The sequence below is a fragment of the Equus caballus genome, chromosome 4, assembly GCF_041296265.1.
Source record: "Equus caballus isolate H_3958 breed thoroughbred chromosome 4, TB-T2T, whole genome shotgun sequence".
NCBI lineage: Eukaryota > Metazoa > Chordata > Mammalia > Perissodactyla > Equidae > Equus > Equus caballus.
Genome location: NC_091687.1, coordinates 91,303,647 through 91,331,180, shown reverse-complemented (window position 1 = coordinate 91,331,180; position 27,534 = coordinate 91,303,647). Strand labels below are relative to the sequence as shown.

General features: G+C 41.9%; 1 protein-coding gene across 6 annotated transcripts in view; it reads left to right on the top strand.

The window, feature by feature from the left end:
* CHCHD3 (coiled-coil-helix-coiled-coil-helix domain containing 3) overlaps positions 1–18,025 on the top strand; it is a 269,706-nt gene extending 251,681 nt beyond the window's left edge. For all 6 annotated transcript variants that reach the window (XM_023639702.2, XM_014739337.3, XM_070265825.1 and 3 more), the window contains 2 exons: positions 3,765–3,900; positions 17,297–18,025. In XM_023639702.2, the coding sequence (XP_023495470.1) occupies positions 3,765–3,900; positions 17,297–17,320 (160 nt within the window). In that variant the 3' untranslated portion in view covers positions 17,321–18,025. The remainder of the gene's footprint in view (positions 1–3,764; positions 3,901–17,296) is intronic.
* Positions 18,026–27,534: the final 9,509 nt, after the last annotated feature.

Sequence of the window (27,534 nt, the reverse complement as noted above, 5' to 3'; positions counted from 1 at the left end):
TAGCTGCCTGTTAAGTGAATATTAGCATTAAGCGTTAGCAAAAATTGTTTCACTGCCTGCAGAAGATCCACCAGGAGTGCTGCTTTTGATTCTGTTCTCTGTTCAAAGCTTTGCGTCTCCAGTTCTGCTGTTGAATACTGTGGGCAATCTCCTTGGCCTTAAGTGCCTCTGGGGTGGGATGGGGTGGGGTGGGGTGGGGTGGGAAGGGCAGGGGGCCAGCTGCTAGTGCTTGAGGGAGTGAGGGGAGCGGAAGGGAGCAAGAAAAGTAGGGACAGATGTACACGTGCTGGGATCCATTAAAAGTCCCCAGTAATTTCAAGTGACTACTAAAGTAGATTTTTTAATTGTTTTTGATCAATATATATTTTTAAGTGTCAACTTTATTCCACCAATTCCTTTTTGCTAAATATGATTTTGGATAACTGTTTTCTCTCTCACTTTTTTATCGTTGTTCTGAGTTCTGCAAATTTATAGTTTATCTTTCTCTTAACTTTTGTCATTCACCATTTCTTTTTTTAGTCTTCTTTCCATATGAAGAGATTAAGTTGTTTAAATGTCTCTTGCAGCTAAGATTTAATTTTCCTTCTTAGGTATCTTGAAATTCTGCCTTTTGTTATTTTTGCCTAATAGTGACTTTTTCTGTCAGCAGGAATGGAAGCAATCAATAAAAATCAGTTGCTGACTCAATGACTGTATGGGGGGTTTACCATAATGCATATTGGAAATGTCTTTGAGACCCTTTTCCTGAATGGAGGGTGCCATGGCTTGTGTTTTATGGCCTTCTAATGTTGGGCAGTAATCTCATTTAGCATTTTCCCAAAGTGAAAACAGTGCATTAGGGCAGCATAACAAGCATTTAGATCAATACAGAGGCAGAGCTTTGCCCGTACAGATTAATCCAAGCAAAATGTACCAGAATCTACTTCAGGAACTGGGAGACAATTATGTTGATTTCTACTCCTCTTTCCCCCTTTCTACCATCTAATCATCAATACAGGTCGAAATGTATACAAAAAGCATTTCAGAAGATGTCTGCATGCATGTGCATGTACACACACACACACACACACACACAGAACAGACTACCAGACAGGAAATCAAGGACCCTGGAAGTGAGTAGTATTGATTTGTGGTGATAAAAGTATATTTTGACACATTTCAAATCGTAAATAACTTATGCACTTTAACTTGCATGACTAATAGCTCAACTCAGGGTAAATGCTTATATACAACTTAAATGACCCTTTCTAAGGAGTCCATAGTATTAGATGAATGAATCCCATTGTGAATAGTCTTTCTAAAATTTTAAAAAGTACGCCATCTTCTTATGATGTGTGCAGTATGTGGAAGGAACTCTTTTCGTGCATGTTAGTGGGGAAGGGCCACATATCTGGCTGGGATTGTTCCACTCGTCTCTCCCTGTTCCCCTTCCCCCTGCTTTTGAATCGAAGATATATTGGAGGGATGGTGGTCCTCAACACTAGGATAGACTGCAGCCCTGCTTGCCCGTGAGCTGTTATATGCATTGGTCTTATGTTTGCTAGGTGCAGCTGGCTTGATGCTTAATCATATTTTATTCAGTATTTATCCAGATATGTGTCTTGCTATAATCAGTCATTGGTGTCTGTGCTTCTACTTTTCAAAGCACAGCTGACTCCTTTTAGATCGTGATGTTCATGGTAGGGGATTAGGGAAATCCATGTCCAGAAGAAGTCACAGACATCTGAACTTCGAAATCTTAAAGAGAATTGAAACTCCTAGGATCGGATTTAAATTCTGTTCTTAGGTTTTGGCAAAGCAGTAAGGTAATGAATGAAAAAGGAAAAGCGATGTTATGTAAAATTTGTGGGATTATTTTTTCCCTGTATGTCTGCTTTCTTTAGAGGGTAGTAGGAAGTAAATTCTCTCAGGGACCAGTAACATGGTTTGCATTTCAGTTTTCTATTCTAGCAAAATATATATTAGCTTAGTGTGTTGGATAAAAGTAATAAGGAGACAAATCGTCACCCAGGGGTTTCCTTATTGATGAGAAATATTCCTCCTGTGTTCTCTAGGGGTTTTTTAGAACCCATTAAATTTAAAATAATGCTATTTCAAGATTACTATGGAAATAACAAAATTTAAATTTGAAAAAAAGAACTGAAATGAAAGACTGGAAGCCTTTTGCATTAAGCAAAACTAATTTGAAAAAAATATACGAATTTCTAGATTAAAAGTGATAATATGTATTTCCTCTGTGTGTGTTTAGTCCTTATAATCCAAGTTCCTCTACCCTCTTAACAAGAATATTTCGTTTTTGTTTGTATAATTCATTTGGTTTATTTTGCTATCATTTCCAAGTGTATATTATAAGCTTTTTGGAAGCATTTGTTTGGTACTGCATATTCAATGAAAGCAAATCTAAATAAAATCTGAGATTTGTAAATATAGTTAGTAATGTTTTAGCACAGGGAATTAAAAAAATTTTTGTCTCCACCCATTTGTATTCTCAACAATTTATTGCATGACTTCTGTAAGAGGTGTTCATACCAATAGCTGAGGTCACAAAGAAAATAAGACAGTCCTTACTTCTTGGAATTTGCATTCTAGTAAATGCAGACTAGTAAGTTGCACTAGATTCTAGTGTAGTCCATGCTCAGTGCATGGTGAAAGAAGTTAATACAGGATCAGGGGGTCACCATAAAGGGAATGATAGACCCTACCTTGATGGGGAAAGCTAGTGAAAGCTGTATAGAGAAGGTTACACTTCTATGCTTAGCTCAAGAATTGAAAGATGAGTAGATATTTTCCAGAGATATAGAAATGGGTGGGAGTTTGGGTACAGAGCATTTCCAAAATCAAGAGCAGCATGAGCAAAGACATGAAGGGGACATGTAAGAACCAAACTCTGAAAGTGATTTGGTCAGGTCACAGCATTGTGCAGCATGAGGAATTAAGACTAAAGAGTAGGCAGGAATTTGGGGCCAGACGAGTGGCATAGTGGTTAATTAGCACACTCTGCTTCAGTGGCCTGGGATTCATGGGTTAGGATCCCAGGCGTGGACCTCCACACTGCTCATCAAGCCATGCTGAGGTGGCATCACACATACAAGATAGAGGAAGGTTGGTAACAGATGTTAGCTCAGGGTCGGTCTTCCTCACCAAAGCATAAAAAACGAGGCAAGAATTTGTGAGAAGGACCTGCCTATAGACCTTGTTGTACTTTATTGAGAAAGCAATAGAGAGAGATACTGTCTCAGATTTATGTATTAGAAAGAACCTTCTGGAAGGTAGGAATAGAGGGTGGGCGCTAAGAGACAGAGACCAGTTTGGAGGTCATTGCTTGAATCCCGGATATAAATGATTAGATATTAATATAACAACAGTGAGTGTGGAGAAAGAGGACCAGACTGCAGGAACTCGAACTTTGTGACCAACTGGATGTGGGAATGGAAGAGAGAAGTTAGGGCTCCCAGGTTTCTGATGCCGCTGGCTGGGCTGAAGAGTGTTGGCCCTGTTCACAGGGTTTAGGTTTGAATTTAGGCAGGAACGTTAGATACAGTGTCCAGAGAGGCTTGTGGTGGTATGAACTAACGGAACTAATTTCATAGAAATCGTTTACCTTGTGTGATATCTTTCTTTAAAGGTTGAAGAAAATTACTTTCCTTAAACTTTTCTCTACATTTGCAACATTTACATCTTATTTAATGTCTTATATCTTCTTTAGCCTTGATCTTTATTCTGATCAAACCATTTGTCTCAGTGGTCCCTGTTTTTGTTTTCAGGCGGTATGAGTTTCATCCAGTCTGTGCTGATCTGCAGGCCCAAATTCTCCAGTGTTACCGCCAGAACACCCAGCAGACTCTCAGCTGCTCTGCTCTGGCCAACCAGTACATGCGCTGCGTCAATCAGGCCAAACAGGTGGGTGTGCAAGCCAAGCTGCTGGGGCGCCAGAAGAATGGAAAGTCCAACGTCATGGGGCAGTGGTAAGGACTTAGGGGCTAATGTGTGTGAAAGAATTTTACAAACCAAACTAGTCATCATCATCAAGGATTGCTGTAACGAGTCGGTTGGGTCATAATCACCTTCCATCCAGGTGGTTATGGGAAGAGCCCATATTCTCCTTATCCAACTCATTTAGTTGCCGGGAAAAAAAAGATTCTTACTAAAATAATACTTTTTCCAGTTGCTCTGAACTTTTGTCCTCTATTCTGTAATAATTGTGTCCTCAAGGTTATCGCCCCATATTTCTGGGCCAACACTCAAAGCCAGAAGTGAGGAAGGACACAGGTTAAAGGACCAGCAGCTTCGGGTCCATAAGCAGCAAGTAGTCATGCAGAGAGCCTGGTTTAGAAGAACAAAAGACAAACAAAAATCCACCATTTGAGCACTGTTCAATCTTCCACCGGTTGGCAGAGTCCGCTCAGTTGGGCAGTGAACAAGAAGCCAGAGATAGGATTTAGGAAACAGTTTCCATCACTTGTGTATACCATAGCCATATTCTTTTCTTAATCCTTTATATCAGAATAATATGATGTTCATAGGACATGTATTTTCTCTAATTTATATGCTTTAGAAAGCTAATGATAAACCCTGAAGCTGGCAGGTCACATAATTGCCTATCATTTAACTGACTTAACAGTTGGATGTAGGTTGTTCTGAGAGACGGAAATTGTCGGAAACCTTAGTTCTTTCTGCTGACAAGCTCCCTAGAGTTGACCTTCTAACCCAACTAAATCTAGCCTTTGAGTTACACAGCATGCCTTTCTGCAGTCTAATTTGCGGTAGTTAATAATAATACCACTTAGTGTAAGTTTCCAACACTCTGTAAATATCTGATGGGAGGGTTGGCGTTGTCTGGATAGCTGGAAAATAACAGCAACACTAGTAGAAAAATACAATCAAGATTTATTGAAAGCCTATGTTATCTTTAAAAGCCCCATGGCTTGAGGCTCTTTTCTGTTTCTGGCTTGTCGCAGCACTTGTTTAACTCTGAGTAGCATACCAGGGATTCTTTTTCAAAGGTCTTAGGTGGAAGTAGTGTTGCTAATGTTAAGTTAGTACATTCTATTTGTCAAAAAGAGCTTCTGCTATGTTCTTAACAAGCCCCAACCTTCAATATTAGTACTAACTGAAGCACTTGAGACCTATAAGTTGGGCTCTTGGATTTTCCTAATTTGATGTTAGTGCTGTATTGAGGTGGGGGTGGTAGTCAGTGCAAAGAATGGCTGTGACACTGGGATCTCACACCGGTGCCTATTTCCACAGTGTGGTTTGTAACATCACTGCGGTAGCCACTGCAAGGGTGTCTAGAGTATTGACTCTCTCCTGTCTGTCTAGGTTGTGTTGTGTCATCTACACAGACCACATGAGATCAATGGCATATGCTTATAGAATAAAACAAAGTTAACTTGTGACAAAATCAAATATGCCACAGGGTGCAAGAGTTCAAATTGGGTAGATCTGAGTTTGTATCCAAGCCCTGCTTGTTCTCGTTCTGACCTGGGCCTTGATTTTTCTCATCTGTGAATTGGGGTAATGGTATCTCCACTGTTGTTGCAAGGAGATTACATTTATATAAAGTATTCAGTAAATCTATTTTTCTTTCTTTCCTCAGTTGTATTATTTCATGTTGAAACCAACTAAACACATCAGCCAAAAGCATCAAATTATTACCAATGATTCCAAAAGACACCCTCTTTTCCCTCCCACCCAATCTGCAATATAATTTATTAGTATTTTCAGTGAGTATGTTTCAGGTGCCTGTTTGATGACTCTTATATTCAAGTATTAGGACTGTATAATACCAGGTAATGTTAAAAAGATTTATGTCCACAAAACCTTTTTATCGTAAGATAGGCAACATTGAAATGGGCAAGGGCCAAGAAACAATACCTTGTTATTTCTATAGTACTTTAGATTTCAAAGTGATTTCACATCCATTCTCTTACTTGTTTTTTATGACAACCTGAGATGTAAATAGAGAGGTTTTATTTTCATCATTTTGCAGTTGAGAGAATTGAAACCCAGGGAAGTCGTGATGGTAAATTTAACAGCTAGACCAAGATATACCTTGCCGTAAAAACAAAAAATTTAAAAATAAGTAGTGTTTGGTTTTTGAGTTGGGTGTGTGAAGGGACATCCATTATCCACTAATACAGCAATAAAGCTGTGAGGGAAAATGTGAATGATGATCGTGAAGTGAAGGGAGAAAATTTGAAGATCACATTAAGTAGCAATGGAGACTGCAGATACCATGGGAGAGTGAGATGATGAAGGTCATGAGCAGAGGTGTAGGGCAGCACTGCCCCATTTTAAGACCATGCCAGAGTGGCCACCAGGAGTTTGTATTGGTATTTCATGAGTAGTCACTTTTCCTCAAATACCACGTTTTCCTTTTTCTCCTCGTGAAGTCAGTCTAACCTCGTGACCTCAGCTCTGCCTGTTGCAGAAGACACTTCAGCATATACGTGGTCCTGATCGTCGATTGTAGCAGTTCCTGACCAGTCCACTCCCCTTCTTATGTTTCCTTGTTAAATCCGAAGAACAAGCTGGACGTGCTAACATGGAAAATACTAAACACAACAACCCGTTAGATCATGTTGTCCATTTCCGGCATAGTGGGAGAGTTTTCCCCCTGGAATAATTCCAGGAGCCAAATCCATCCACTTTTAAATGTCTCATAAGATTGGGCTTTCACTGGTTCCCTTGGGGCAGTTCTGTAGACTAATAGATTTTACCGATAGGAAAATTTCCGGATGTTCCTTAGCCTTACTTTTTCTTCATTATCCACCCACTTATTCACATCAGTCTTTCTTCAGCTATTCTTAAACAATTCCTCATGGGTTGACATGAGGCATTTAGACTGTTACTTCCAGTATATTAAGTTATGTGTTCTTCGTGAGAGTAAAGAGATATTAAATTGCTATAATTATTATTTCTAAGACTTAAAAGCTACTGGCTAGCTATATGAGATACAGCATTTAAAAATGTAAGAAGACATCAATTGATAGACTTCTATGTCTTTTATTTCTTGTATCTGCTTAGCTTCATAGCTTTCTATGAACTCCCAAGATTGAACTACCTGTTTTTACCATTAAAATCTGATTCCCGTTCAGTCTTGCCTCACCTACCTTACAGGAGACCATGGAAAGGAGGGGAAATGGGAAGCTAATAGCGTTTGCCCACTAGAGGACTGAAATGTGCCCAAGTTCTGTTTATAAATGGGGAGTGTGTAGAAAGGGCTTCCCCTCAGGTCTGCATTGCCTGTGTTCCCTGGAACACCCCACTGCCCCTCAATTTATCTGCAGAATCCAGCTGCTCAGGGGGCAGCAATTCTAAGCATTCCAACTCTTTTCCCAGCCCTGCTGCTATTGACAGAAAGGTACAAAGCTGGATGGACTCTTGGGGAACATTCTGTGTTCACTGGAGGGTGGGGTTTATGGGAAATGCTGTAGCTAACATTCCAATCTAGTCCTGGTGACCTGGGCTTCAGTTTCTTCTTTAGTAGATAAAGGGTTTGAACTAAGTGATCCACCAAGGCCTTCCAGCTCCTTTACTCTAGGACTGATTCCACATCCATTTATGAGAGCAAGAGGTGTGCACAAGCACACATGTTGTGAGCACATTCAGATTAAGAGATATGGGCTGTTTAGTGCAGGCAGCACCCCTGCTTTGGGGACCTCCAGCATTTGTGCCTCTGCCTCTTAGATTTTGCTGTCAGCCTTAAGCTTTCAATCCCCAAGCCCTTCTGATTGGTCTGCGTATTGCCTGGCCTCCCACAGCTATGTACCCTTTCCTTGAAGCCAGTACTCCTGACAGCTCTGAGGAAGCCAAGGTGGCAGAATGAACTGAGAGAGGGTAAAAACAGTTTCACTGTTTCTCCAAAGTCAGTGACGTGAAAAATGGCTATCTGAATGCTGCTTGGCAGTGTGTAGCCTGCCAGCTAATGAACTGCATTAGAAAATGTGGGCTGTCTACCTCTAGCCAGCCCTAGGCCCCTTTGTACTGTGATGACTTTCACTCTAGGCACCAGAGACCATGGGTGGTGAGGGACTGTGGAGACGGAGCAGCAAACCAGATCAGAAGAGCCAAGGAAAGACCAGGACTTTCCTTGAGAGGCAAAGGCCAGACCCAGGAGATGCCCAAAGGACAGAGGTCAGCGCAGAGCCTGGAGTCAGATTCTGGAGGCCAGTCAGGAGTTGATAAACCAAAGCAGAGGTTTAAATCAACAACAAGTCAAGCAAACAGCTCGGCTGAAGGAAAGACCAAAGTGAAGTCATCTTATAAGTAAAGCAGCCCTCACTCAGGCCTATATGCTTCTTTGCTGGTGTCTTTGAGGAGACCAAAAACTGACCTGGTTGTAGTGGGGAGCATGGGGTGAAGACTCGGATAAGTGAGGCTAAATCCAAGCATGAAGCTCCTCCATCCCAAGGCTGGTGCACCCTGGTCTTCATTTTGAAAATGTGAATGATACCTCCAAGTCTATAGCTAACCTCTTAAATAGAAAACCTTAAGATCAGTGCATCTGGAGGAATTTACCGGGGCAGAATTTGTCAGCCTTCTTAAGGACAGTGTATTTTATCTCCCCTCTGACTTGGATTTGTGTTAGACCAGGGCTCAAATATTTGAAAACATAGTAGTAGCTATCAAAATTCTTGAAAGCAGAACCTAGTGCCAGAGCAAGCTGTATTTTATCATTGTTTTTAGATGAACTATAAATTACCTGCAAATGATTTAATAGACACATAGGCTGTTGGAGCTAGAAAGAGCTTAGAAATCACATTACCTAATAGCATCTTTTCCCATGGAAAAATCAGCACCCAGAGAGTTTCACTGATCTGTAGGTGGGTGGAGTCCAGATCGCAATAGCCTGCTCCTGATGCCACACCCAGTGCACTCTTCCCTGTGGAGTCAGATCTCAAATGCGTGTAAGCATCAGAAGCACCTGGGGAGTTTATTTTAAAACACACATGCCTAGCCCCATCCCTGGAGATTCTGATTCAGAAGGTCTGAGGAGGGACCTGGGCATCTGAACTTTCCACACATTCCACAGGTAACTCTGTGCACAGAGTTTGAGAACCATAGCTCTGGAGCCCATTGGCCTGGACTGCCTTTGAGGCCTTCAACCTTTGGGAGGTCCTGCCGGGTCTTTGTTTTCCTGTTTCACAAGATGAGGAGCTGCCGCTACCTATCACTGCCTCCCAGGTCTGAGCCATCTGGCAGAGGTCTAATCAGACTAACCTTAGGAGCTAGTTCCTAGTCCAGCCTCGGGAACCAATTGGAAGATGTCTTGGACAGAGGGCGAGAATCCCTAAAACAGTTCTCTCCTCCCTCCTCTTGCCCCCATTGAAGCTGTAGGTGCTCCTGACTGAGGGGCCACACCTGGTTTTCGTGGATGGGAAGGAGGAAAGAGGCACCCAGCCAAAGTAACAGGGTCTCCTGGTCAGCTCACAATTGTGACTAGACTCTCCTTTGGCTCTGCTGCTCCCGTCACCCTGCTCCCGTCCCCTGACCCACGTCAGGGGCCCTCTCCTTACATACTTGCTTCTGATGTACATGGACGCCCACTTTCAGGGAGCACAAAAATAAATCAAGAAGGTTAACTTTCTGGGAAAACCTATGGGAGCATGTTTTTATTCTATTTGAAAGCTTCTTTATCGTCATCACCTAATGACATTTGTTAATCACCCAGCTGGGCCACTCATCCTCAGGATGACACATGTGTGTTCCATAATAGATTTCCCATCCATTGCTGGGGTGGCCCTTTAAATTTGTTACCCCAGCCTCTTCCATGTTGGGAATCCTTTTCTAACCCACTTTCTGAGAGTAATAGTTGCTTTATGACATTTTCTTTTCTTTAAACTAGGTTTAATAGAAGAAATATTACCATGGTAATAGACTTTCATTTTTATTTTCTTTTTTGGTGACAAAGAGTGGCCCTGAGCTAACATATGTTGCCAATCTTCCTCTTTTTGCTTGAGGAAGATTATCCCTGAGCTAACATCCATACCAGTCTTCCTCTATTTTGTATGTGGGACACAACCATGCTGTCGTGTGTAGATCTGCGCCCAGGATCTGAACCCGCAAACTCCGGGCCACCAAAGCAGAGCGTGCAAATTTAACTACTACCCTGCTGGGCCGGCCCCTGACTTTCGTTTTTCTTAGTGGGTATTTCTTTTCTAGTACTTATCCTTCAAGAGTCAGAACTGTAATATGTTAGTGTTTTGTCTGTTATTGCAGCAAGTTGTATAAACAGTTAATTACTTATAACTTAATGTGAATATTACACAGAGCATTTGTCATAAAAGATTTGAAACAAGATCCAGGCATTAAAAAAAGTTAACTTGTGTTTCCTCCAAAATAGGAACAATAAAGAACAGCACTTGCTGGGGGGAATAGACAGATATTGAAAACAAAATGAGTTAGCTAATCAGATTTTCAGGTGGTCAGGAGTGGTACTCGGAACACAGGCGAAGCTCGTTTTGTGCTGCTCATATATTGAGTTAATTGATTACTTTTGCTTCTATCTCACCGTCTTCTCATTCTGTTTTTACCACTCCCTATTCCCCCTCATAGCTCCATTCTCTTTCACTCCCCACTTTTCCTGTCCCTCCTTAAAAACTCAGGTACACCCAGGACTCGTTCCCATTTTAGTTTTCCCCCATAAACATTGCCTCTGTACACCTTCCTCCTTCCATCCCCAGCTTCATTAGGTCTTTTGAAACCTTGGTGAGATGCTGGGTAAGCTTAGTCAGAGACCAGCACTCTGAGTGGTATCTTTTTAGAAAAATAAAACTGTTTTTATTCTCTTCATGATTATTTAGCAATCCACGGTTTCCATAATTTCTCTTAAATATATTGAGACGGCCAGTAGCTGACACACTGCTGTGATAGTCAACCCCTCCAAGAAAGCTATAATTCAAAAATCAGTTGACAAGGTTACTGTGTAACAAAAATATTGGAAGAAAACAGTTCAGATCGTTTTAATAAATGGAAATGACACGCACTCTCTGGTCTCCAGAGGTACTGCTCTGTCTGACGGTGTGAGCTGCCAGTTGTTCCTTCCGCAGTGGCTGGAATCAGAAAGAGAATTGGGAAAAGAGCAGTGTCGATGTCTGAACCATTCTCTCCTTTAGGTAAAATTCACCCAGCTGTTTATAAAAGGAGTTTCTGCAGGCCCACATACATGAATGATGAACAAATGCAGGGAATTTCTTTCTCCACGTTAAGATTAACTATTAGCAGTTCCTTAAATGAAGGAAGCAATTTTTTATAACTTGCAAATCTTCTCCCTGATTCTTTGGGGGATTTCCTATGTTAATTTATGCAGTGTTAAATTTATGCAGTGTTAAAATTCAGCCCAACAGCAGCTACTTTCAGAACCAGTGCAGAAATGGTAGGAGAACCTATAAGATGGACGCTAAATGACATAGACCCTACCAAGCCTCAGGATCCCTCCAGCCGAAGGCCCTTAGGTCTGGATGTGAGCAGGTTTTGTTGCATGGTTTGATATAGTAATAACATAGAATGTTTTACCAATTAACTTATTTTTTTAAAATTTGACTTGACGTTGTATTTGTTAATGTCTCTGACAGAGCGAGGCAGTTTTGTACCACCTCTGCCACCCTTGGGTGGCAACTGAGTGCAGTTTGACAATGTGTGTATAGGCCAGTCCTGGAAGACACCAGCTTGTCCCTTGTGTCTTGAAAGAGCCACCCATGAATCAGCTGAACCACTGTGCTATCTTTGGGGATTAGAATTATAAAACATGTAGCAGGGTGTTTTGTGAATGTGGTTACTTCTCCGTGTTTTATATTTTTTCAAAAGTCTTCTTTTAGTGTCTTTATGTCAGACTGGCCTGCTGAGCTTCTAACCAGCCAGGGCCCAGCTTGTCTCTCCTAAAGAGAGTCTGACATTCTCAGCATTACATGATCTGGCTGAAAAATTACCCTTCTGTATTTGGTTGAGGTTGCAGGGAGAAGAATAGTAAAAAGACTCCCTAGACTCTTGGAAAACACTAAGTATTGCTTTCATTATGTTGTGGTTGCTGCAGATTATTTGAAAAGAGGTACACATTGTCACATGGCTATCGCTATAGCCATAGGGCCCAAACAGTAGAGTGAGGCACAGCCAGGTAGTCTTGACCAGGCAGATAACAGCTTAAAGTTCCCATTGGTGTGTTGAGGAATCTAGTGAGTGTATAACCTGCAAAATGGCATTGCTCGTAAAGTGGTCATTTTCTTTTGTAACTAAATGCCCTTAGGTGGGCTCAGTATTGATCTACTTTATACTGACTTCAGTTTTGTACTAATAAATAATGTTGTGGTGAGGTTGTCTAAATATCTGAAATTTATAGAGCTTCCCGTCCATGGGGTTGGAGAGACGTTTATACAGATCAGTCACAGTGGTGTGAGGATGAATGACATTGTGATGTTGCCTGGTCTGTTTCTGCATGGTAGGTACTCAATTTTTAATTTTTCCAACAAATACAGAGCTCATATGAATGATGGGTTTAAGAGAAGACTCTAGGGGCTGGCCTGGTGGTGCAGTGGTTAAGTGCGCACGTTCCGCTTCTCAGTGGCCCGGGGTTCACTGATTCGGATCCCGGGTGCAGACATGGCACTGCTTGGCAAAAAGCCATGCTGTGGTAGGCGTCCCACGTATAAAGTAGAGGAAGATGGGCATGGATGTTAGCTCAGGGCCAGTCTTCCTCAGCAAAAAGAGGAGGATTGGCAGTAGTTAGCTCAGGGCTAATCTTCCTCACCAAAAAAAAAAGAGAAGACTCTATTCCAGTATTGGTTCTACAAGACAACTCTGCTGCCAAGTCTTCCACTTATCTTTCCTGTTTTCTCTAGATACATCTAGCTTTCTGATTTACTTCCTGCTTGACTGAATCATTGTCTTTTCTGAGCATTTCTGTGTATGTTCTTTCCCAACTAGTTTGCCTGCTTTTATATCTATTCTTCTTTTGTACCCCATGGGTGTAGAATTCTTAGAAACCTATAATCACTGATTCTTTAGGATAATCTATCCATTTTGTGCTTCTGTGACCCAACACACTTGTATATCCTTCCACTATTTCTGTTCTGCCCCTTTATTTCAATCCTTTTTCTTCATTTTTGACCTTAAATCTTTATCTCTAAAGACCCTTTATCTCTCTTCCCAAGCCTGCAACTTCCTTCTAGACATTTCCATCTAGGACGTCTCACCATCATCCCAGAGTCACAGATCCAAAATTTAAGTCATCCTCCTCATTCCCAAGCTGGCTCCTCCCACTGACTTACCTGGTTCTTTTGGCGACACCGTCATTCTCCCCGTCACTGAGGATCCACCATCCCTTAGGTCTCACCATCACTCTTTCTTCCTGTGTCTTTTTATGGCTCTGTCTGTTTCTCGTTCCCGCCCTTGCTTGGTTTCTAGTCCACCCACTCCCTGGTCTTCCTGCCTCCAGACTCTCCTCTCTTGGGTCCATTATATAAGGATGTCAGGGTAACCTTCCTAAATGACATTCTCCTATTGAAAGACGTGTTGGATTCCCAGGTTTTTTCATTGGCCAACAGGAAGTATCTCAGCCTGGCATTCACTCTGGGCCCTTTTTACCCTCTTTTCTTTGGTACATCCTGAGTGCCCACCCTTTCGTCTAGGTAGGGCTGTCTCCTCCATCCTCCATACATACTGGGCTTATTCCACCCTCTGAATCTTTGCCACTGCTTCCCCCCCCGCCTCTGCCCAAACCTACCCTCAGTCCTTCTGTCTGTATTCTCTCCATAATGAAAGATCATCTGAGGAGCCTCCTCTGGTCACTCCAGCTGCAGAGAGTTATCCTGTTCTGAACTAGACAGAACCACTCCTCTTTTGTGCTATTACCTAGAAAAGTACACAAGAAGCTGGGAAACAGGAGGAAGGAAAAAAGGACTTTTTCCTGTCTATCTTTCTGTTCTTGAATTTTATATTGTGTGTTTGTATTACTTATTCAATAAAATAAATTTTTAGCGTATATTTAGCAAATATATTTTTTAAACAGCAAATTACTCTGTATTATGCCTTAATTTTCCATGCGCGTGTGTATTGGTTTCCCCAAAGAACCTAACTCAGTGTAGTGAGTACCCAGTGGGAGCTCAGTTAAGAGCTGGGTGATTAAGTGGCTGGAAGGATGAGGGATGGAGGGAAGAAGGTGTGAGCAGAGTAGAGGCAATTTTAGGCCTGACCTGGCCTCCTCTTCCTGAGTAATTTCAAAACTAAAGGGAAGAGGATTGCTTTTGTCTTCTTAAAGATCCCTAATGGGGCTGGACTGGTGGCGCAGCAGTTAAGTTCGCACATTCTGTTTTGGCAGCCTGGGGTTCGCGTGTTCAGATCCTGGGTGTGGACCTATGCACTGCTTATCAAGCCATACTGTGACAGGTGTCCCACGTGTATAAAGTAGAGGAAGATGGGCACGAATGTTAGCTCAGGGCCAGTCTTCCTCAGCAAAAAGAGGAGGATTGCGGCGGATGTTAGCTCAGGGCTAATCTTCCTCAAAAAAAAAAAAAAAGACTCCTAAGAAAGGAGACAGTATACTACCCTGCCCCAGCTGTAGAGTTTTAGTCTGATAGTTCAGAATTCTTCCTGTCTAGGATTTTGTAGATAGAAAATCCTAAAGACTCAACCAAAGAACTGTTAGAACTAATCCATGAATTCAGTAAAGTTGCAGGATACAAAATTAACATACAAAAATCAGTGGCCTTTCTATATACTAACAACAAATTTTCTGAAAAAGAGATCAATCCCATTTACAATCGCACCAAAAACAATAAAGTGCTTAGGAATAAATTTGGCCAAGGAGATAAAAGATCTCTACTCTGAAAACTACAGGACATTGATGAAAGAGATTGAAGAAGACACAAATAAATGAAAGGGTATCCTGCATTCATGGATTGGAAGAATTAATATTGTTAAAATGTCAGTACTACCAAAAGCTATTTATAGATAGATTCAATGCACTCCTTATCAAGATTCCAATGGCATTTTTTATAGAAGTAGGACAAGTACTCTCAAAATTTATAGAACCACAAAAGACCTTGAATAGCCCACGAAATTCTGCAAAAGAGGAACAAAGCAGGAGGTATCACACTTCCTGATTTCAAGCTATACTATAAAGCTGTAGTCATTAAAACAGTATGGTACTGTCATAAAAAAACAAAAATAGACCAGTGGAACAGATTGGAGAGCCCAGAAGTTTAACCCAAGCATAAAACAGTCAACTAATATTTGAAAAAGTGAGCCAAGAATACTCACTGGAGAAGAGACAGCATCTTCACTAAATGGTGCTGGGACAACTGGATATTCACATGTAAAAGAATGAAACTAGACCCCTATCTTACACCACTCACAAAAATTAACTCGAAATGGATTAAAGACTTAAATGTAAGACGTGAAACTCCTAGAAGAAAACGTAGGAAAAAAGCTCTTTGACATGGGTCTTAGTGATGATTTTTTGAAAATCACACCTAAAACACAAACAGCAAAATAAAAAATAAACAAGTGGGACAACATAAAACTAAAAAGCTTCTGCTCAACGAAAAAAGACAAGCTACAGAATGGTAAAAATATATTTGCACACCATATATCTGATAAGGGGTTAATATTCAAAATATATAAAGAACTTATACAACTCAATAGCAAAAAAAAAATCCAACTAAAAAATGGGCAAAGGACCTGAATAGACATTTGTCAAAAAAAGACGTATGAATGGCCAACAGGAACATGAAAAGATGCTCATCAGCACTAGTCATTAGGGAACTGCAAATTAAAACCACAGTGAGATACCACCTCTCGCCTGTTAGAATGGCCATCGTTAAAAAGATAAGAACTAACATGCTGGCGTGGATGTGGAGAAAAGGGAGCCCTTTTGTACACTGTTGGAATTGTAAATTGGTACAACCACTACGGAAAACAGTATGGAGGATCCTCAAAAAATTAAAAATAGAACTACCATATGATCCAGCAATTCCACTCTGGGAATATACCCACAGGAAATGAAAACACTGACTCGAAAAAATATCTGCACTGCCATGTTCATAGCAGCGTTATTTACAACAGCCAAGACATGGAAACAACCTAAATGTCCATCAGTGAATGAAGGAATAAAGAAGTTGTGAGATAAACACACACACACACACACACACACACACACACACAGTGGAGTATCATTCAGCCATAAAAAAACAAAAAGGAAATCTTACCATTTGCGACAATATGGATGGACCTTGACGGCGTTATGCAAAGTTAAATAAGTCAGAGAAAGACAAATACTATATGATCTTTGTTTATATGTATAATCTAAAAACAAAAGTTTTAAAAACTCGTAGAAAAAGAAATTGGATTTGTGGTTACCAGAGGCGGGGGATGGGGGGGGAGTTGGAGGAAGATCATCAAAAGGTACAAACTTCCAGTTATGAGATAAGTAAGTACTAGGAATGTAATGGACAACACGATGACTGCAGTTAACACTGCTGTATGATATGTTGTTGAGAGTAGACCTGACGAGTTGTTATCATAAGGAGAATTTTATTTTATTTTCTTCTTCCTGTATCTGAGATGATAGATGTTAACTAAACCTATCGTGGTAATCATTTCACAGTCTATGTAAATCAGACTATTATGCTGCACACTTTAAACCTTATACAGGGATGTACATCAGTTATTTCTAATAAAACTGGAAGGAAAGTAAAAGAATTTTTCCTGTCTACCACTCCCTACCCCACCCACAAAAATAACTGAGTAGAATGTAGGGATCATTTCTGCAGTTTGGGAATAGACGCTTATCTTCGTAACTCTGTATTATGAGCTCATGAGCATCGACATTCTGCCTAGAGTGAGCAGAGGTTTCTGGGAGAGAATCTTGACTTCAATTAAGAGATTCCCTCCCAGAGCCTTTGGGGTTTAACCTCCACTCCACCCCACCCCACCCCTGCCGCCTTGGCAATAGCTTTCCCCCAGTCCCTGTGACCACTAGAAATGTTGCCACACATTTCCAAATGTCTGGGGTAGCGAGAAGGCACACACACTCCCCTCAACCCCACAATCTAGGCTGTGCCCACCCTTAGGGTTCAGGGCTGGTATAGTGGGGCGAGGGGTCATTTGGAGATTAAACGTTATTAAGCAGTGGTGTTCATTAAAGGTAGTACTATGTTCAGACCAGGAAACATATGCCTTGCTTTACGTGATTTAGAAGTAGATCTTTGAAAAGTAATACAAATAGCACTAAGACATTATTGCCATTTTTTTAGTCCCCACCTTCTGGTGGTAAAACTTACATTTTCTATTTCTCTTGCAGAGCATGCTTGAGAAGGGAGGATAAAGTCAACTTGTAGAACAAGCAAAACTCCTTCAACGTTAATTCCAGAGGTGGAACATTTTTTTTCCTAGTAAGAAAGTAATCCATTTAAAGAGAAGACCATTACAGAGAAGCACCAGAGAGCAGATTCAACAGAAGCCTATCACCATTTGATCAGCGACGATTTGAAAAGCCAAGGCCTAGATCAGGGATCAGCCATCAAGGGCACGCTGCAGTGTTAGTAATCATTTATGACGATGAAAAGACAAAGGCAGCCCTCTCCACCTTTTGTACTTGCTGTGCAACTTTCTCCTCTCATCAAGCTCCATCGTTTGGTAAACTCACTCCAACAAAGCTTGGGGGCTGAGATGGGGGCCAAGGTAATTGGAGTGGAGAGAGGGGAGGGCAGAAAACCTCCAATTCGTGGCAGCAGTGCTGGGCAGAGTTGTCTAGGCTGTGTCATGTTGGGTTTCTCTCTTTTTATTTTCTCCCTTGACTATGTAAGAGCTATTTCATTTTTAACTTATTATGGTGATCATGTAAGTAAGAAGACAAAAAGGAGAGAAAATGTACCTCTTTTACTGGAATAATGTTTATGATTACAAGTGAAATAAGGCATTTTTTTATCAACATAAAGGCAGCCTTGGCTTATACAACCGCTTCTCCATCATGAATACTGACATCTTTACTTCAGTCACTATCAATAATAAATATATTTTCTGACAAAGACTGGCTTTGTAGCCTGGGGCCTCGCGTGTTCCTTTCTCTGGGTTAGATGGGTATGCTTATGGGAATTGAGTTGATTTATATTGTTATTAATTTGCATTTGTGCTGTACTGTTCCTCTAAAAAGCTCCAGAACACTTTGCAGAGCCTCACACAGGCAGGTAGGTAGGATTTACTAAGGTCTTGACAAATTGCATGAACCTTCCTTTCTTTGGGATGACATAAGTCATCCTGCCTGGGGCAAGAACTAGATTAGATAACCTTTGTTAGGAACTTCTGACACTGCAATACTATGAAGATGTGTTAAAAAAAAAAAAAAAAAAAAATTAACCCTGAGAGTTTTTCCTCTTTCCAATTCCATTAAAACTTTCTGATTATAGCTCTCACTTTTTTTACCAGAGGATAGGTGCTTCAATCTGGGATTTTGGTAAATTGGAAATTTGTATTCGCACTGAAACTAAATGGAAAGGCCTTTCCCAGAAACAGATGGAGGAGAAAATGCCAGGGCTCTGTGATGTCATCTAATTATCTTTTGTCATGTAGGATTTTTATTTCATTTTTGTCTTGTTACAGAGAGATAATTTAGCAAAATGATTAAGAACACAGGCTCTGGAATAAGGTGCATCTGTGTTCAGATCGTGGCTCTGCTACGTACCAGCTGTGGGACCTACCCAGGTCACCTCACCATACGAACCTCAGCTTCTTCCACTGTCAGTAGGCGGGGGGAGTGGAAGAACCTGCTTTGTAGGCTAATGGCGAAGGGTCAAAATGCTTTCCATATACATTTGGTCGGGTCCAATATATGTTTTGGTTTGTGTGATTATTCGGTAAACCTGTATTTGGAGTTGGGGCATGAAAAAGAGTATCCACATAACTTTTACTCAGAGAAAGTCGGCATGAATATAGCTTATGTTGGGAAAATTTCAACCAACCCCTTTAAATGTAAGTGTGGCTTCTTATTCATCTAAATTCCCAAGTTGGCTCCGTTTGAATGGCATCTTTGTGTACACCTGTGGACACACCTGTAAACCTGATGTCGATTCTGAGTGACATTGGGGACACTGCTACCATGATTACTGAGAGGCTCTGTGATTACTGTTTAATGATAATGGTTTTGGCTTTGTTCTTTTTCATGGTACAAAATAAACTGCGTTCGTTTAAGTGGGAAAGAAGGACGCACTGGTGACTTGAGCAGCACATTTTGGCACTGTCAGGATGGCATCCAGGTAACTGGGAGAAAGAATAGGGACATGAAAACAAATGTTTACACAATGACTTGCTGTAGTGTTTGCAAATCAGCTAACTCAAAAATTCCCTCCTATACTGTTTTGTTTTGCAATTGAGAGCCAAGAACTTGCTACATCCCAGGCTGCCAGTCTTGTCGCTGGCAGAGAAACGCAGCACTGCAGCGTCAGGCATTTAAATCCATGGGAATGAGAGGACGGTTTGTCAGGACATCTCTCTCCCAGCACGGGTTATTAATTTATCTTTCTCATAAGCATGGTGGATACAAGGGGGAAAGGCTGCACTTTTTGGAGAAATAAGGGTGAGATGATGCCTTTTTCTGCACCTCTGGAGTCCTCCCTGTTGATTATATCACAGCCCTGTCCAGGTCACTGTTAACTTTAAGACAAGCACTTGGAAAGAACGTTGTGATTTATACGAGGTTCATGGGAGTGACACGTTCCCATCAGTTAGTTTCTCTATTAAGCAGAACACACCTTGAACCACCGTAGTTTAGCTCATGAAGCCAAGAAGAGTAAAGTATCTTGAAAGCTGGTCAGATATTATCACACTAAACAAATATCTGGTGAACTACTAGAAGATAGCTGGGTCAAACCTGCACAAAGTCCTCTCTTTGGAAAATCAATAACATTACAGAAAACTTGCCAACATACAATGGTTTAAAAATTATTGGTTAATTGTCATTATTAGCAAGTGTGGACCAGTAAAAGCCAGACACCTGTGGACTGCTGGTCAACCCACGAGCCACCTCTCTACAGCCGCTCTCCGCGGTGTTTCGCTTAGAACTGAACAGGCAGCCAGATGTCCTCAGCTTCTCTGGCTGAGGAGTTGGGAACCTGTGGTTCTTAGCTTGATACCTTTCAGTTCGCAGATATAATTGCTTTTGCCAGAAACCTGCAGGATAATTCTCTTTCCCCCATTTCGGTGAGCTGTAGGTGCTGACCCTGTCATGATTTAAGAATTGGAGCAGTTGAACTATTGAAAGGGTACCAGTAACTGACTGTGGTTGTTCTATTTTGAGTTAATATTCTTGAAAACCGGTACTCTGAATGAGGAGTTAATGTTCATTCATTTTTTCTTGGTCTCTTCCATCTTTATCTCCTCCTGTAGCGTCTTCTGTGTGTTTAAACTTTCCAGCCCTTCTTGGCCTTTCAGGCCCACCTCCTGAGAGGTAACATGGGAGTGCAGAGGGCATTATCTTGGGTGCCAGATCCTGCTCTGGGTTCCACTGCTGTCGCCTCTTGGGCCAGGTCACTTCCCCCTCCAGTTTCTCACTGCCCCAGTGGCCTGCCCCAGCTCTTCTCCATTTTGATAAGAAGTCATTTTTGATGCTTCCTTTTCTTCCCCAGCCTCCTAAATCTTAAACTCATTGTATATTTAGTACTTCTTATCATTGAGTGGTTTCTTAATATTTGCAGTTCTTAATCTATAAACTAGGTAAATGAAGCTTTTTAAATTCTCTGAAAAAAACTAAATTTGTATTTGGTTCTCTGTGGTCTTTGATTGTATTTTTCCTATAGTTTATGATCCTCATTAGAACAAAAAAAATGGTTTCCCATCACTTGCCCCAGGGTATTTGCCCAGTGGACGGGGCTGTGTCCCTTCTGAAATGTCTCCCTAGAACATGCAGCCTTTTGTGCCAATGAGACTCACCATCCAAACCACCCTCAGAATAGGGCCCTTGGTGCTGATGCTGTTCCCTGCACCAGTCTGAACCGTACACGTGCTGGTTAACTCAGGTCCACTGTTTGTTTTTCAATTCATCACAGATAGTTGTTTTAGCCTCTCCTCCCACTAGGTCCTTAAAAGGATGCAAAACATTGCGAATTTCAGTTTTTACTTTCTTTCCCTTGACCCACCTAATGTGGGAGGTGCCAACAATGACTGAAACAATGTAAAGCAAATTAAAGGGAGGAGATAAGGGCACACTTAATTATCCATAAGATGGAACTTGATCACTGGCTTTCAGTGGTCAAGGCTTTGTGGAGAGAAGGGTTGGACGTTATTCCCATGAATTCCTTTTCATTCTCTAGTCTCTGTCATTCCAAATCCACTGTAATGTGAAAAGTCATTTTTAATTATTTCAATTTAGATGATCTAGAGCTGTATCCATTTTACTATCATCCCCAGCCTGCTCATGATCCGGGGAGACTGGAGTAGTCAGTCATTTTTCAGGTTCAGTGAAATGGGAAACGTCAAGGCTGCCCTTGTATATGAAGGAGGTTGACTCCTGCCCGGATCTACCTTGGAGAGCCCATCTGTGCTGCTCCCAGCGCTCTTTTATGAGTGATGGTGAATTGATTGCTAAGCACAGGGGACAAAGTAGACTTGTTCCCCCATCCCTGGAACGAGAGTCACCTTGCTCATCTGACAAGGTCCCTTACGCTAAGAATTTTGGCCAAAGCACCAGATAACTTCAGGAACTTTTAATTCCATTACCTTCCAAAGCCCAAAATCATTGCATCTTAGGTTTGGGAGAAAAATGACCAACCACCAAATTCACTCCCCTACATTCAAGCTGATGTCTGAGTGAAGAAGATGAAATGTTATATTTCATGTTGTGTGCCCACTCTCAGTTCTTCCAACCTCAATATTGCTGGCAGAACTCCTTAAAAAAAAAAAAGTTGAATTGCTTTGGGAGAGAAAGCAAAAGTCATCTTCCAACTCAAAAGCGTCTTCCAGTTTTCCTATCAGTTGTCTTGAACCTTCCAAATAGACCCACGGCCTTCTCTATGCCATGATAATACTTCCCATATTTTAGGGAACAGTCCAGTGTTAAACCCAATTTGGATTCAGAAAAATATGGTCACCATATTTATGCCTTTCAGTTAAGGAAGTTGGAAACTGAAAATTGAAACTATTAAGTTCAGTCTCTGAAACTCCCTCAAACCAAGTCAACTCTCAATGGAAAACAGCTATGCCTCAATTTAATGAAATGCTTCAAGCCTCTTGAAATGAGTTTGGTTAGGGGAGGCCTCCATACACTTCAAAGATTTTGCCATGCAGAAAAGCTTGCCTTCCCTCACCTCTCCAGTCCCCCTACATGGTCTCCCCTCTGTCTCTCTTGGGAGGATACTTACTGGACTGTGGCCACTATCACTTTGCTGAGAGGGCAGTCTGCTTTGAATATGACCCAGCCTTCAAAGTAAATTACATTTCCATAATGGCTTTTAAATGCAAATATGGAAGCCCGAGGTCAGTGGCCAAGTTGCAGGTTACCATTCTGCTCTAGCTATGCCTTTCCTTCCTAGACTTCATCCTGGCACCGGTAGTGGCCAGCCGGGCTGGACTCCAAGTGGCCCATATTTGGGGAGCCTCCTGCAGTGCCCTTCTCTGCAGGTCTGCCCTTTGGCCAGGCTGTTGCTGGGCCTCATCAGTGCCCACAGCACAGGTTGAAAGCACAGGCTCACTTTCTTTCTCCCTATCCATGGTGAATATATAAAGTAGGGGTCGAGGGCCAGATCACTGAGGCCAACTGCTGATTATCTACAACCTGTGCAGTCCAAGAGACAAGGGTAAAACCATTTTCTTCGTTTCATAGCCACAGGGCATGTTCCTCAGCATCAAACCAGAAACGCAATGCCAGCCTGCACCTTTTAGCTTTGCTTTGCATCTCCCTAAGGTAATGTGCACCCTCATCTCAGAAGCGTGACCACAAAGTCATTGAAAATATTATTCAACATAGAGTTGAAGTGGCAATGTCGTTTTATTTCAAGCTTGGAAGGCAGGCTGCAGAGCAAAAGCTGGGAACTCTGCTGTAGCAGAAGGTGAATGGGATGTCGGCTAACCTGCTGTTGGGAGTTTATTTTGAGTTACCTTGGTGCTCTTAAAATGCCTTTGCAGCAGCCACATGTTAAACATGAACCCAAAATAAAAGAGCCCACACTCCTCACCTGCAGGTGCTTAACACAGAACTTGGAAATCTCAGTAACTAAGGCAGAAGGTGTTTGTCTTCCGTTGGCACTGATTTATCAGTGAAGTTAGAAAGATGTTATTGGATGGAAGCAGAAGAGGGCTTCTGAATGACCATTAAGATGATGCTGCGTCAGGAGCATCAGAAGTTATTGTCCTGAGTTTTTATAACCACTTTCAACTTCCTCCTCAGTATGGGAGTGGCTTTTTCATCACCTAATGGATCAACTTGGACCACGTAGCTCGCCACTCCCACATTCTCTTGTACCTGGGATAGGTGGTTTTCAGCCACAGGACCGTGTCACACTGGCATTGCCAGAATCATTCATACACTAATTATCAAATCAGCAGAGCCTGCCTCTGTGCCCCAGGCACTGTTCCAGGAGTCAAGGATACAGTGATCAACAGGAGGGACAAGGTCCTGATCTCATTCCAGGGGCTGTGAGCAATAAACACAATGTCAGGGGGTAATACATACTATGTGGAATGTTAAAGCAGGGCAAAGGAAAGAGTTCAGGGAGAAGGAATGAGGCTTCGGGTGGGATGTGCTACATTAGACGCTGAAGACAGACGGCTATAAGGAGGTGATGTTTCAGCAGGTTGTTGAATGTAGTGAGAGAAGCATGCATATGAAGATCTGCGGAAGTGTGTTCCAGGCTCGGGGAAACAATAAGCGCAAAGGTCCTGAGGCAGGAACAACTTGGATGTGTTAGGGGAACAGCAAGGAGGGCCTTCTGGTCTTTGTGGAATGAAAAAGGAAACCAGTGTTGGGAGATGAGTTCAGAGAGGTAGCCAGGGTCCAAACACATAGGACCTTTTTGTCCATGGTAAGAATTTAACTTTTATTCTGAGTGTGATAAAAAGAAAAAAAACCATTGGAGGGTTTGGTGCAGGGCCATCAATTGATCTGATTTACATTTTTAGAAGATCATTCTGGCTGCCGTGTAAAGGATTTTCTGAAGTATGGGGAAAGTGGAAGCAGGGAGAATATTAGGAGGCTATTACATTAATGATGTAAAAGAGATGGCAATTCGGACTAGGATGGTAGCAGTGGAGAAAGTGGGACGGCATCAGGTTTAGGACACCTATAGATAAAAGTGACTGTTGAGTTAGATGTGGGGTGTGAGGGAAAGAGGAAAAGTGTAAGAACCCCAGGATTTGCCTGAGCAACTAGGTGAATGGTGGTACTATTGACTGTGATGGAGACAACACTAGGAAGATTTGGGGTGAGGGGCAGGAATCAAGGGTTCAATTTTGATCGTGTTAAGTTTAATATCTACGTTACAATTCCTAACAGAAATGCTGAATCGGTCTTTAGATGTATGCTGGGGCTAGATGCAAGATGAGTCCTCACTGTCGAGATGGTATAGAGCCTGGGTGCTGATTGCACTTGCCTAGCAAGTGAATGCGGAGAGTGAAGAGGGCTGAGGACTTAGCTCTGTGGCTCTCAGCAGAGGAGCAAGCAAAGAGGAATGAGAGAATGGCCACTGAGGTGGGAGACAAAGCAAGGCTGACCTGGAGGCCAAGGGAAGAAAGTGTTTCTAGAAGGAGGGAATGACCAGCTTTGTCAATGCTACTGGTGGGTTGAAGAAGATGAAGACAGAGTTAGCCAAAGGATTTGGCAACGGGAAGGTCACTGGACAAGAGCAGTTCTGGTGACTGGTGAGAATGAATGCCTGGTCACAAAGGAGTCGAAGAAAGAATGGGTTTGGGAAATGGAGGCAGTGAAGGGAGGCAGCACTTTTGAGAAGTTTTGCTAAAAAGAGAAGTGAGGGGAAGTAGGTGGAGGAGATGTGAGCTTCTAGGGAGGTTTCCTTTTAAGATTGGAGATATTGTAGCCCATTTTGCATGCTAATGGAAATAACTGGAAAGAGAGAAGTTCATTGAAAAGTCCTTGAGCAGGCCGAGAGGAAGGGGTCCGTCTTACATAGAGCACAGACAGTTCCTCCATTGTGATGGGAGGGAAGGTGGACTCCATGACTATAGCTGCAGGCAGGCTAGTGGATTTGGTCCTGAGGGGATGAAGTCGTTCTATTCTGATGGCTTCTATTTTCTGATCAGCCATGAGGAATGGCCCAAGTCAAGGTCACTAGTAATAACTAAAAGGAGCTAAGTGCCTTCCTTTCTCTCAGCTTTCCTTCCTGAATAATTCACTCCAAAAGCCATTAGGTGGGACCATGCATGGTAGGCCTCCATGCAGAAGGTGGAGGTGATGGTGGCCCAGAGCAGGATACCTGAGCTGGATGAGGAAGGTGTCCATTCGTGGTGGAGGACATTACACGTGGTATTAGAACCTGAGCGATGGGAGGAGGGTAGCTGCATTTGTGGCGGGGGAAACAGTGGTGGTAACAATAGAAAAATGGTTACGTAGAGAGGATGCTGATCCAAGAAGTAAATATGTAGACGATAACGGGAACCAGATTTCTTACTGTCTGATAAGGGAGTTACAAATAAAGAAAAGGGAAAATTAAAATGAACTCTGGGGGCTGGCCCAGTGCTGTAGTGGTTAAGTTCATGCACTCTGCTTTGGTGGCCCAGGGTTCATGGGTGGATCCCGGGCATGGACCTACACCCCACTCATCAAGCCATGCTGTGGCGCATCCCACGTACAAAATAGAGGAGGATTGGCACAGATGTTAGCAACAGTCTTCCTCAAGCAAAAAGAGGAAGACTGGCAACATGTGTTAGCTCAGGGCCAATCTTCACCAAAAATCAAAAAGAAAGAAAAAAGAAATCTTAAAAAAAAAATGAACTCTGTGATGTTGGTTTGGAATTGGAGATATTGATATGATTGTGGTTTTAAATGTATAGGAATAGATACAGAAGTAAGTATAGATATAAACATGCATGTATGTGTATATGTACATATTCATACCCATGTATAAAGTACATACATATGTATGTATGTTCACGCATATATTCTTTAGCTCTGTCACTGAGAGAACCAGGGAGCAACAACATCCTAATAGCAATGAGCACACCAGATGCCTAGATCTTGGTTTCTAAATACTGGCCTCCACTAAAAGGAACCATAACTTATTGAAGAAATGACTAACCCCAGGGCTGGGGCAGTGAAAATACAAGATGGGAACATATCAAAAGGGCAGAGCTGGGGCTGGCCCCGTGGCCGAGTGGTTAAGTTCACGCGCTCCACTGCAGGTGGCCCAGTGTTTCGTCGGTTCGAATCCTGGGCGCGGACATGGCACTGCTCATCAAACCACTCTGAGGCAGCGTCCCACATACCACAACTAGAAGGACCCACAACGAAGAATATACAACTATGTACTGGGGGGCTTTGCGGGGAAAAGGAAGAAAAAATAAAATCTTTAAAAGAAAAAAAAAGGGCAGAGCCAACTGGAAGGGGCTATCACTGTCCACCTCTGTGACAGTGTAAGCATCAAAATAAGTAATGGTAGTAATCCATTGGATAACATAGGCAGGGTCCATACTGATATATAAATAACTGAATAAATAGATGGTCAAACGGGAAGGCTTTTTTCTTAGGTTAGAATGCAAACTAATAAATGGAAAAGGAATGAGAGAATTATAAAGTCATTATTTGGCAACCATCATCGCAATAATGCAGCAAGAAACATCAATGGATGTTAAGACTAGGAGAGAAAGGTTTTTTAAGAAACAAGATGTTTGCCAACTTATGAATTGTAAAAGTAAAAAGAGTAACCTTACAGTAAAGAAACCTGACAGATACCACCTTAATCAAGTGACCAAAATTAAATGTCCAGTAATGTGTCAAGTCAAGATCTGGTGGAATGCAGTGAGAAGAATGGTGTCACTCCTGTGATATTGCTCCCCAAAATGTATAGCCTGAATCTAATCATGAGGAACTGTCAGACAAACCTGGAGTGGGGGACACGACACAAAATAACTCACTTGTAACCTTCCAAAGTGTCAAAATCCTGAGCCAAGAAAAAACTGAAGAACTGTTCCAAATTGAAGGAAACAAAAGAGACACAATAACGAAATACAGTATGTGATCCTAGCTGGATCCTTTTGCTATAAAAGACATCACTGGGACACTAGGCAGAACTTGAACAGACTGTGGACTAGATGGTAGTAACATGGCAATGTTATTTTTTAAAATTTGGATGACTGCGTGGTGGTTATGTAGGAGACTGTTCTCGTTTGGGGTGAGGGGCGTCATGTTGGCAACTCACTCTCAAATGGTTGAGGAAAAAAAGTTAACTTGTACTATTCTTGAAACTTTTCTATAAGCTTGAAATTCTTTCAAAAGCAAAAACAATTATAAAGTCATCAAGGTGAAAGAAATTTACTTTAAACAATAAGGAATAGCTAAGAAACTCTTGAAGAAGAAATCGATGGGAGGACTTGCTCTAC